The 12,277-nt window shown below is 38.9% G+C and overlaps 1 protein-coding gene across 6 annotated transcripts in view; it reads right to left on the bottom strand.

Moving 5' to 3' along the window:
- The window catches only part of taf15 (TAF15 RNA polymerase II, TATA box binding protein (TBP)-associated factor), a 39,658-nt gene continuing 27,381 nt past the window's right edge, over positions 1-12,277 (bottom strand). For 3 of the 6 annotated variants that reach the window (XM_043718779.1, XM_043718780.1, XM_043718778.1), the window contains exons 5-13: positions 6,432-6,466; positions 4,314-4,346; positions 3,667-3,732; positions 3,454-3,583; positions 2,887-2,973; positions 2,709-2,781; positions 2,468-2,552; positions 1,177-1,274; positions 1-159 (exon numbers count right to left, since the gene is read on the bottom strand). In XM_043718779.1, coding sequence (XP_043574714.1) covers positions 120-159; positions 1,177-1,274; positions 2,468-2,552; positions 2,709-2,781; positions 2,887-2,973; positions 3,454-3,583; positions 3,667-3,732; positions 4,314-4,346; positions 6,432-6,466 — 647 coding nt within the window. In that variant the 3' untranslated portion in view covers positions 1-119. Of the gene's footprint in view, positions 160-1,176; positions 1,275-2,467; positions 2,553-2,708; positions 2,782-2,886; positions 2,974-3,453; positions 3,584-3,666; positions 3,774-4,313; positions 4,347-6,431; positions 6,467-12,277 lie in introns of all 6 variants that reach the window. The other 3 variants (XM_043718775.1, XM_043718776.1, XM_043718777.1) reach the window with 3 other exon arrangements.

Here is a 12,277-nt window from a genome sequence, read left to right as displayed (position 1 = left end):
TTTATTAAAAATTCATTTTAATCTTTGTCTTCAAATACACTGTGAAAAAGTACATTACATTGCATCAATGTTAAAGCACCACTAAAGCAAAAAAAAAAATTCTTGTTCCCAGCATGCTTTCAGTAAGGCCTGTCACGTCGATCTGATCTGTGATCACTTCTGAAATGGAAAACAAAACAAATTATCCCTGCACAAAAAGTCAACTTTTCAACAACAATGATGCTTCAAATTCTTCCCCAAGTTCCAATTAGATGGTTATGCCTGTGAGAAATTAGGTGGCATGGGATTCCATCTGATGATTGCACAAAAGCCCACAACTGAAAAAGGTTAAAATTAAGGTTGTGACAAAACTTTATTAATTCTAGAAACTTTTGAATCAAAAGTTGAGGTAAATGGGGTTTGGTCTACAGCACTGAGAAGGTCTGATCTGCTTTTAAGGGTCAGCGATTTATTTGGAACACTGAACTAAATACATCCTATCCAATAAATCATTTGACTTTGCGTAAGTGACTCAAAACTATCTGGCGAGATAATTACAGCTTATTGTTGACTTCAGTTTTTAATGACTCAAGATCAAGAGATATTAAGAGCCAGTAGGTGGAGTTCACAAGAAAAATATCCTAAAAGGGTTCTAAAAAATATCTGAACACAGCTGAGAAATAAATCTTAAGCTTTAGTTTTTCAAATAGACAGATTGGGAAAAACCTAAGATTCAGTAAGGCAGAGTCAGATTTTGCCTGTATTTTACAGGTGAGACAATTCTCTTATTAAAGAGTACATTGGCAGCTACATGTCATCATGACGTGAACAACAGCAGTCACATTGCAAAAATAAAACCACCAAGCCAGGTTTCACTCCAGTAGTATTGAGTGCCATATTTCAAGGCAGTTAGAATCATGACCTTTGTAGCTGCATCTTATAGAAACAGACTTTAAACAGGGTTTAATTATCAATGAAGGAAGAACCTTTACAAAGTCTAACTTAATCTAAACAAATAAGAAATAAATCTGGACCGTCTGCACATCCTTGCAGTAGGCAAATGATTGTGCCAAATTTAAACTTTTGGAAAGCAGTTGTTTCAGGACAAGGATACTTATAGCATTTAGAAATGAGATGAAACAAGACAAGATTGGATGTTTTTCTTCAAACAATAAGGAGTTCTTATTCAGTACATACCTTCCGCCTCCCATTTTACCAGAACCAAAGCCACGATCTCCACCTCTGCCTCCACGGAATCCACCACGACCTCTGAAGCCACCTCTTCCATGATGTTCTAAGCAACAGGCAAATTGTTTTAAAATTAAAATTCAGATGTGGGGAGAGGCAAATAAATTTCAAGAAACACCCAAGTTTCAGTATTAGAAAGATGACACTTTGAAATTAAAACAAATCAATGGCATCAAAATTAAAACATTTAGCCATTCCAAAAGCTAAAAGCAGTGAAGTGTGGTGCAGGTATATAATCCTTTATTTGAAACCCCCTCTGGGCCAGCTGGTTTTCTGAATTTTTTTGGATTTCGGAATAAGTGACAGTTTAACGGTGAAATTTAAAAAAATCTTACCAAACAGCTGGCGCACCTGTGAGTACTATGAGCCCTGAGACAGAATGGACGCCTGCCAGTGCTGGGTCACAACCCCATGTCGCATCTGAGTGATGTGGGTCAAGTGGGTGTGGAGTTGGGTTAACTGTTTGCATGCCAAACAATCTTGTTAATAAGAAAAAACATCACGAAAATATCTTTGGATTTCAGAGCTTTTCCGATAAAGGACTGTCTACCTGCATTTTGGATCAGATTAATTCTAGATTCATCCAGTTGGAAGCAATTTTACCTGTAAATTGACAGGTACAAACTCCAGGATTTGTGCATGACAAAAAAGAATGTTTACTCAGTAGTAGGGGTGTAGAACACGCTGCCTGCAACAGTAGTAGACTCGTAAACTTTAAGGGCACTTAAATGGTCATTGGATAGGACAAGAATGGAACTGTGTAAGTTAGATGTAATTCAGATTGGTTTCACAGGTCAGCGCAACATTGAGGGCCAAAGGGCCTGTACTGCGCTGTAATATTCTGTGTTTTTGTTCTAAAATTAATACTTCAGTGCAGAACTATTGGAACATTACACTATTGAAAGTGCAAGCTTTGGATAAGATGTCAAACCAAAATCTCATCAGGCTGTTCAGTGGATGGCACTACCATTTAGAGTAACAGCGCAATCACACCCAGTGCCCTGAACAATCACTCAAATCAACATCACAATACAGCTCAATGTACAGTGCAAATTTCCACAAATAACAAAAGTGGCTGCCGAATTGACAATAGTGGCTATACTTTAAAAAGTACCCGAACTGAAGGATTTAGGCACCTGGTGATTAGGAGTAATACATAATGCAATCCTGTTTCAAAGCTTTGGGAGAAAGAAGACAGAAAAAGATTAAAGATACACTTCAGAAAAATATTTCAATACATACCACCACCACCACCACCATCAGATCTAGGAGTTTTGCACTGGTTACATTCATTTCTCCAAGCAAAGTTGACATTACCACATGATCTAGAAGACATAAAATTTGTTTACACAAACAGTTGAGTTGACTAGAATTTCAAAGTTAGAAAACACTAATTTACAATTAAAACTAAGTTAGAGATATTAAGCCGACAGTGACGATATTCCGGGAAGAAAATCAAAATTCTGCTCAAAATCACTTACAGATTTGGGCAAGTCCAATCTTCACCTCTTGGACCACCACCACCTTGAAAGCCACGACCTCGGCCCATCTGACCTGCAAACAACAAAAAAAAAGTCTCCCACAGTCAGTCACATTTTATAGTACTTAGCTTAAAAGTTTTTAAATGTTCAAAACTGTCAAATAGAATAATTTGTATACCTCCACGACCACCTCTACCACCTCGTACGAACTCTGATCGTCTAGTCGCGAAGGAAACTTTTATTATGTTTCCATGGAAATCCTTTCCTAAAAAGAAAACGCATTAGTTGTGTCAGCAGGGCTACTGAACTCAGTTTCACGTGCTTATCAAGTTGGCACTTGCTGCAGTTACTTTTGTCTCCAGTTCTACACAATGTCAGACTGAAGCATTAAATGCATTTTAAATGCAAATCAGTATGCATTATGAATTTCTATACCCAGGTTTGACAAATGGGTCAGTGAAATCCTTCTGACTGGAGAGGTCGCCAATCATCCAAACAAAAAGCAAGACAGAGGGGACAAAAAGATTATTTCTCTATGCCTGTACTGCAATAGAAACAACAAAAAGCTGCCCTTCAAAAGAAGGTTTTACCAAAATGTATGTATGTGAGTTAGATTACTCAAGTTAGACAGTAGCATAATAGTTCTCGTTATTATGGATCACGACACTTAAAAAGTACAACCCACTCCTAGGAAAACTGGCCAAAGATCAATGGAATACGAAGAATCCAAAGTAAATGATCTTACCATCAAACCAATCAATTGCAGCTTTTGCTGATGGCGGGTCATCAAAAGACACCGTTGCTTCACCTTTTAGTTTGCCTGTAACTTTGTCAGTATAGAGGTTGATCATAGCATTTCCAGTTTTCTTATTAATCTGTTAACGAAATGATGCTCAATAAGAACGATCGTTCAATACCCTTCCCCAGAATTATGTAAAGTTAGATTGTATATACAAACCTTAATCACGCCGATCTGTTTAAAGAAATCGGCAACTTGTTCAGTTGTCACATCATCTCCAAGACCCTGGACAAAAATGGTGTTGTTATCAGAATTGTCGTCAGAAGCTGTGGATTTTTTTTTTTAAAAAGAGAAATAAAAAAGTGTTATGACTTGCTAGTCTTCCCTATAGATGTTCAAGTTATTGCACTTTAGAGCACTTTGGTATCAGAATATCAAAAAGGTCAGAATACTCAAAACAGAAGCACTTTGCTCCCCTTTGAAGCACAATTTTGTTGAATCTTTACCAAATCTAACAAATGATTATAAATGCACACAAGATCATACTAGTTAAAATGAATCATGCAAGCAAAAAGCAAACTGTACTTAATGGACAGTGCAAAATTGTATATTTTCAAAGCAAGGATCCTAGGGTAAAAAATACAGAATTAAAAACCAGAAAATAGAACAAATATTTCAAATTTCAGCTTGCAGTCAACAAGGAATTTCATTTTAACTAAAGCTGGTTTAGTTGAGGGAATAAACAGCCCCACAATTAATTCAGGTGAATTAAGTCCTGCACATATCAAGGTAATAATTAGTTGAAGAATTAGAGAAAGCAATAGCAGAAGCTTAACTCTTGTTTAGAATACTGAAGGTTTACCTACCAGGATTAGGTCCTTGCCCACGATCTCTCGAGTCTGAAAAGAATAAAAGGGAGCCTGTAACTAACTTTTCTTACATTGATATTCCAATAAATGCCATGTAAAACAAAGAGACAACCACAATCATTCAAGTTTATTTGGTGTACAATCACAAATAACCACCATTGAATTCACTCATTTATTAAGCCCAGAATTGATTTCCAATAAAAAGATACAGATTAGGCATGTGGACTGCTTCATTTCTTCAAGCTGACGTCTAAACCACACTGACTACATCCCCAATAGTCCTTATACTTAATTGTGTGAGAAAAGGGATTTGCCTTTTGTTATGTATTGGCTGACAGAACAAAAGCATCAGAAATTGATGTTTTAATGTCCATACTCAGCATTCAATTGTTTGATATTGGACTTTATGGCAGGTGAGTATCAGTAGACAAAATTGTAAGTAAGTGAACTTAATCACATATGAGCATTTACATTCAGCTCTCTAATAAGGATGAAGAACAGTTTCTATCTTGATGCCACAGGTGAAAGTACAGCACAAATTCTTACAGAAAACAGTTACAGACTGAATTCAGAATATTGCCTGGACCAAATACTTTTTGGGTAATACCACTCAGTCAACTTCTATCACTAAACATCATGACCTTGTTTTGTGGATTCCAGCACAAACTGAAGTCTTAGCACAAAATTTTAATCTGTTTCAAAACTAAACACTTCTACAAAGCTAATTAGACAAAACAATACTTGCTTTGATAAACTCTAAACTTATCTGATTGAATGGTTCTCTCCACACCCTTCCCAGCATATTTAAGTAAACACAGCTGTTTCTGCCTAAAATGAAGTGAAGTGAACACTTGAGGTGCAGTATGAAGCAAGTTTCAAATTGATGTTATACTGGATGATTGCAGAAATAGTTGGAGAAGCACTACCAGTGGAAAAAATAAAAGGACGATTGATCACAAGAGAACTTAGAAGGTCAGTTTATTTCAACACATTTTGCACAGTACCTTAAAATAAGGGAGCAACTTGTTCAGTAATTTCCAGGTTATTACACAACCACAGACAGGAAGGAACAGTCATGGGACTGAAGTAGCAAGTCCATAACAAGTTTTCTAGTCAGATTGTGCATCTTTAGTACTCAACCGTGGAAAGTTGCTTCTGGTCTCATCTTCACCACTCGTTTCCACCCATACACCCCACTCCTCAGCCCCAAACTTAGGATTAAGTCTCAACGCAGGGTGGCTCACCATTAGCACTGCTGCTTCACAGCACCAGGGACCCAGGTTCGATTCCAGCCTTGGGCGACTGTCTGTGTGCAATTTGCATTTCTTCCCTGTGTCTGCATGGGTTTCCTCCCGCAGTCCAAAGATGTGCACGTTAGGGTGGATTGGCCATGCCCAGTGTTCAGGGATGTGTACGTTGGGTGCATTAGTCAAGGGAAATGTAGGGGAATGGGTCTGACTGGGTTACTCTTCAGAGGGTTGGTGTAGGCTTGATTAGACTACTTACAGTGTGGAAACAGGCCCTTCGGCCTAACAAGTCCACACCGACCCACTGAAGCGCAACCCACCCATACCCCTGCACCTAACACTATGGCCATGCTAAATTGCCCAATTCACCTGACCTGCACATCTTTGGACTGTGGGAGGAAACCGGAGCACCTGGAGGAAACCCACGCAGACACGGGGAGAATGTGCAAACTCCACACAGTCGTTTGCCTGAGGTGGGAATTGAATCCGGGTCTCTTGCGCTGTGAGGCAACAGTGCTAACCACTGTGCCACTGGACTGTGGGAGGAAACCGGAGCACCTGGAGGAAACCCACGCAGACACGGGGAGAATGTGCAAACTCCACACAGTCGTTTGCCTGGAGGTGGGAATTGAATCAGGGTCTCTTGCGCTGTGAGGCAACAGTGCTAACCACTGTGCCACCCACTTGTTGGGCCAAAGGGCCTGTTTCCACACTGCAGAGATTCTATACAAACACACCGCTGTTGATTGAACAAACTCTCAGCTGTATATACCAAATATTCCCACCTGAAAATTATGAGGAATGGTGGTGTTACATCACAAGCTTCATACAGAATTTAATTTAAAACCGTTCTAATGCTCAAACTTACCACCAAAATTATTGAAGCCACCACGATCGCCACCACTGCAGAGGAAAAAAAAAAGAAATCATGTTTTCTTCATGCCAGTTAAAGAAGGTTGAAACCAAAAGGCTTTATCTTGGTATAAATGAAAGTTTTGACAATTACTGCCACATGTTGAGTGATCAAGTCATTCAAATCTCCCAAGAGGCGATTGCAGAAACTTTAACTGCAAAAGGTCTACTTCAGACATGATTAGAATATCAAATTTTAGTTTCACTTTCCCAAACACTAGACACTGTTATAAAATGTGTTCCACTTGAGTAAACCTGCCATTTAGCCTTCAGGTGTATCACAATTTACTCAAAACAAGTTTGCCAGTAGACTCCGAACCATTTGTTTTCAATATAGCCAAGGCAACTAGAAGAGCTTTCTTTAGCAATTTAAGGGATTTTTAAAAACCTTCAGAGACTGTAGATTGTGCAAAAGCATGAACTTCAGTGAGAGGCTAAGCATACCAGCTCACTTAAACTTGTGACACACAGAATGGAGAGCAAACTAACAAAACAAGTTTAATAATCTTAAATTTTTTTTAAAAAACAACCGGCACATGATTAAGTACACAGTCATTAGTACGAAGCATAATTGGAATGTGCCATAGCAACCAGCGTAATCCAAGTCCTTGAACTTCACTAAGTTTGGTTTAAAACCTTCATTAATTGTCGCAAAATTTACACAAACATTTTCCGGTTTGTGGTTAATCTCATATCCAATCTGACAGTTTAAAAAAACTAAAATATGGTATCTTCAGTGGTTTATCTTTTCTAAAATATAATCCAAATATGTATATTCAGTTCCATATTCAAAACCAAGGGAGGAAAAAATAAGTTGAGCAAACAAACCTAATACTGATCTAGTGTAGAGTGTAAAATATTTCTCTGTCACACTAGAGGTATACCCCCTTCCATTTCTTGTGTCCTTACCTATCTTTACTATAAAATATTAAAACAATCTTCACTGCCAGCTTCCCAAGGGCACTAAAGGCAGACAATAAATGCTGGCCCAAAAAAACCAAAATATTTTTTGGATGCTGGAAATCTAAAATAATGACAATTCATAGCATTTTCAACATTTATTCCAGTACTGAAACATCTGCTAGTTAATAGACAAAAAAGGCAAGTTAATAATTCCACGTGGAGGAATTTGAGAGATTAATTCAACATTTACCACCAGCGAAGATGAAATTATTACTAACAGGTGCAGAAGCAACTCAAACCTAGAAGCTGTAATGCTTGTTTTGGCCTGCTTCTAAATAAAACCAATAGAACACTCCAGTATAACAGCCAAGTTCAACAGCTTCCAATGGCAAGATTAGGGACTGCAACAGTACATTTGCTTGAGAAACAGATTGTGGGCCATTATTTTTCATCCTGAATTTTTTATTTGTGTTCCAAATAGTTGATTAAGTGGAAACCAGACACTTCCCTTTAATGATAAAAGTTCTACAGCTTTATTATAGCAGCTTGACTTGCATAATGCATCTTGGGTTAGTTCAAATTTAGGTGGCACTGCTTCACTTTCTCCCATTCAATTAAGGCAGACCATGCAGAATTCTTTTCATTTGCAGCATTGTCCAACCATACACCAATGGAAACCATAATAACACAATTATACACAAAAATACCTTCCATCACCACTATAATATAGGGACGATTAAGACCAAATGATCACCAGGTTACAATAAACCTTCAATTATAGCACTATATGAACTGACAAATGCATTAGCTTAAGATTTGAGCTCATCAGTTTGGAATTGTTTAGAAATAAAACTGAAGTCCACTTTTCCCTTGTAAAGGCAGTAACTCTATCCACTTTTCACTGTGCCTAGGTACAAGTGACAACACGTTAAATAAATCAAAATGCAGTCCACCTTCTGCAGATTTATGTACATTGCTGCTTCGACAAAAAATTTAAGAAACTCAAGGCACAATGAAATGCACATTTCAAACAAATTACACTTCTACAGATTTGACATTACTGCTTGCACACTAGGATGCGCTTTTGTTATTGCATATGTTCAAATTCAAACAGCACCGCAACATGGAAGAGAGCAGAAAAGATTCTGTTCTTCCCCACACAAGCTTTTCTTCCAAGCACTTGGAACATCCCACAAACGTGATTGCAATGTGCACTCAAATATCCAATTCCTACAGTATTTCAAAATGGAGAGTGAAAACAAACTGAATGTACTCCAAAATGCATTTAAACCACCTCTCCTTTCTCAGCAAAAGAGATCACAATAAATGTGATATCTGAATAAATCTGCTAGCATGGTCCTGTCTTAAAATAAAATGGCATAAGTTTATCCCAAAGATAGCATCACCATTAAACAGAGACCAATGTAAAAAAAACCTCCCTTTTTTCCTAGTTTCCAAAAATGATGCTCAACTACAGAAGTGTTAGCCACATGTCATGCAAATTCACAAATACAGCCTGAGGCATAACACTAGTTAGTTTGGGAAATAGCTAAATTTCCACTAACAACTCAGCACTAACCAATCCCAAGACAAAAAATTTTACTAATGTGTATGGCAACATTAAAGCAAAAAAGAAAGATGATTTACTGAAAGCATAACTGAAGAACTTGTTAAAATTCTAACCAGTATATGTATTACAGCCACTTAAAAAAGTGAGTCAGTAAAATCATATCTAAAGCATAAAACAGAATAGAGAGCATGTTAATACTGTTTCTCCATTTACAGGCATTTTGGGACTGAAAATTCCCATTGTATTGGACAGTTCAAATAAATACTTCCACCATGGATAAAATGCAAAATGAACTTATTCAGCCCAGGTCCCAACACAACCAAAAGCAACAATTTAAGCAAATTACATCCAGTGTTCTAACTTTCTTTTTGCTGCACAGACGTCAGGAGGTCTATGTGCAATAGCAACTTCACAAACCAGAATTCAATGCCACAAGTAGCATGCCAACGTGCACAAAACCTTGGAGGGTTTCACACAAGAATTGGTGGTTATATCCAACAACAACTGAATGATCAGTTTTTATTGGCAGCATTGATGATCACAAAATATAACTTCATCACAAGGGCTTTTGGGGTTGGGTAGGCCAGAATTAGAGGACATAGGTTTAGGGTGAGATGGGAAAGATATAAAAGAGCCCTAAGGGGCAACTTTTTCACACAGAGGGTGGTACTTGTATGGAATGAGCTGCCATAGGAAGTGGTGGAGGCTGGTACAACTGCAACATTTAAGAGGCATTTGGATGGATATATGAATAGGAAGAGTTTGGAGGGATATGGGCTGGGTGCTGGCAGATGGGACTAGATTGGGTTGGGATATCTGGTCGGCATGGACAGGTTGGACCGAAGGATTTGTTTCCATGCTGAACATCTCTATGACTATGACTCCCACTTTGAAATTGAGGCAGACTGAGAATGCAGTAAAAAACAAGGATAACTTAGGACATATGACTTCCAACATCTCTAATGATAAGGAAGTTAGCATTAAGGCACTTTACCTGAATGCTCGTAGCATACATAACAAAGCCGATGAACTAATGGCACAGATAATAGTGAATGATTATGATGTAGTAGGCATCACAGAGACTTGGTTACAGGGGGGTCAGGACTGGCAGTTAAACCTCCATGGTCTTTCAACTTATCGAAAAGACAGAGAGGGGGGCAGAGGGGGTGGGGTTGCCTTGTTAGTTAAGAACAAAATTAAATCTATGGTATTGAATGACATAGCCTCGGATGATGTGGAGTCTGTGTGGGTGGAATTGAAGAACCACAAAGGCAAAAAAAACATAAGTGGAGCTGTGTATAGACCTCCTAACAGTGGTCAGAACCAGGGACGCAACATGTACCGGGAAATAGAGAAGGCAAGTCAGAAAGGCAAGGTTACATTGATCATGGGAGACTTCAATATGCAGGTGGACAGGGTAAATAATGTTGTTAGTGGATCTAAAGAAAGGGAATTCATGGAATGCTCACAGGATGGCTTTTTGGAACAGCTTGTCATGGAGCCCACAAGAGAGCAGGCTATTCTGAACCTAGTGCTTTGCAATGAACCAGACTCTATAAAAGATCTTAAAGTAAAGGAACCCTTAGGAAGTAGCGACCATAATATGATAGAGTTCAGTCTGGAGTTTGAAAGGGAGAAGGCAAAATCGGATGCAATGGTGTTACAGTTGAATAAAGGTAATTATGAGGGCATGAGAGAGGAACTGACTAAAATAGACTGGAAGCAGAGGCTAACCGGGAAGACAGTAGAGCAAAAATGGCAGGAGTTTATAGGTATAATTGAGGACACTGTACAGAGATTCATTCCCAAGAAAAGAAAGATTAACAGGGGAGGGACTAGACAACCTTGGCTGACAAAGGAAGTCAGGAAATGTATTAAAGAAAAAGAGAGATCCTATAAAATGGCTAAGAACAGTGGGAAATCAGAAGATTGGGAAGGATACAAAAGCAAACAGAGGATAACAAAGAGTGTAATAAGAAATGAGAGGATCAAATATGAAGGTAGGCTAGCCAGTAATATTAGAAATAATAGTAAAAGTTTCTTTCAGTACATAAGAAACAAACGACAGGCAAAAGTAGACATTGGGCCACTTCAAACTGATGCAGGAAGCCGAGTGATGGGAGATAAGGATATAGCAGGAGAACTTAACAAGTACTTTGCGTCAGTCTTCACAGTGGAAGACATGAGTAATATCACAAAAATTAAAGGGTGTCACGGGGCTGAGTTGAGTATGGCTGCCATTACGAAAGAGATAGTGCTAGAAAAGTTAAAAAGTCTTAAAATTGATAAATCTCCTGGCCCCAGTGGGATACACCCTAGAATTCTGAGAGAGGTGGCTGAGGAAATAGCAGAAGCATTGGTTGAGATCTTTCAAGAGTCACTGGAATCAGGAAAGGTCCTGAATGATTGGAAGGTGGCTGTTGTAACCCCCTTGTTCAAGAAAGGATCAAGGCAAAAGATGGAAAATTATAGGCCAATCAGCTTAACCTCGGTTGTTGGTAAAATTCTAGAATCCATCATTAAGGATAATGTTTCTAAATTCTTGGAAGAGCAGAGTCTGATTAGAACAAGTCAACATAGATTTAGTAAAGGGAGGTCATGCCTGACAAACCTGTTGGAATTTTTTGAAGAGGTAACAAGTAGGTTAGACCAGGAAACCCAGTGGATGTGGTCTATCTAGACTTTCAAAAGACCTTTGATAAGGTGCCACACGGGAGGCTGCTGAGCAAGGTGAGGGCCCATGGTGTTCGAGGTGAGCTGCTGGGATGGACTGAGGATTGGCTGTCTAACAGAAGGCAGAGAGTGGGGATAAAAGGTTCTTTTTCAGAATGGCAACCGGTGACGAGCGGTGTCCCGCAGGGTTCGGTGCTGGGGCCACAGCTGTTCGCAATATATATTAATGATTTGGATGAGGGAACCGGGGGAATTCTAGCAAAGTTTGCCGATGATACGAAGTTAGGTGGACAGGCAGGTAGTACTGAGGAAGTGGGGAGGCTGCAGAAGGATCTTGACAGGTTGGGAGAGTGGTCCAGGAAATGGCTGATGGAATTTAACGTGAGCAAGTGCGAGGTCTTGCACTTTGGCAAAAAGAATAAAAGCATAGACTACTCTCTAAATGGTGAGAAAATTAATAAAGCCAAAGCACAAAGGGATCTGGGAGTGCTAGTCCAGGATTCTCTAAAGGTAAACATGCAGGTTGAGCCCGTGATTAAGAAAGCGAATGCAATGTTGTCTCAAGAGGGTTGGAATATAAAAACAGAGATGTACTACTAAGACTTTATAAACCTCTGGTTAGGCCCCATTTGGAGTACTATGTCCAGTTTTGGTCC

Source organism: Chiloscyllium plagiosum, chromosome 28 (assembly GCF_004010195.1).
Source record: "Chiloscyllium plagiosum isolate BGI_BamShark_2017 chromosome 28, ASM401019v2, whole genome shotgun sequence".
Lineage (NCBI taxonomy): Eukaryota > Metazoa > Chordata > Chondrichthyes > Orectolobiformes > Hemiscylliidae > Chiloscyllium > Chiloscyllium plagiosum.
This window is presented reverse-complemented; position numbering and strand designations above follow the sequence as displayed.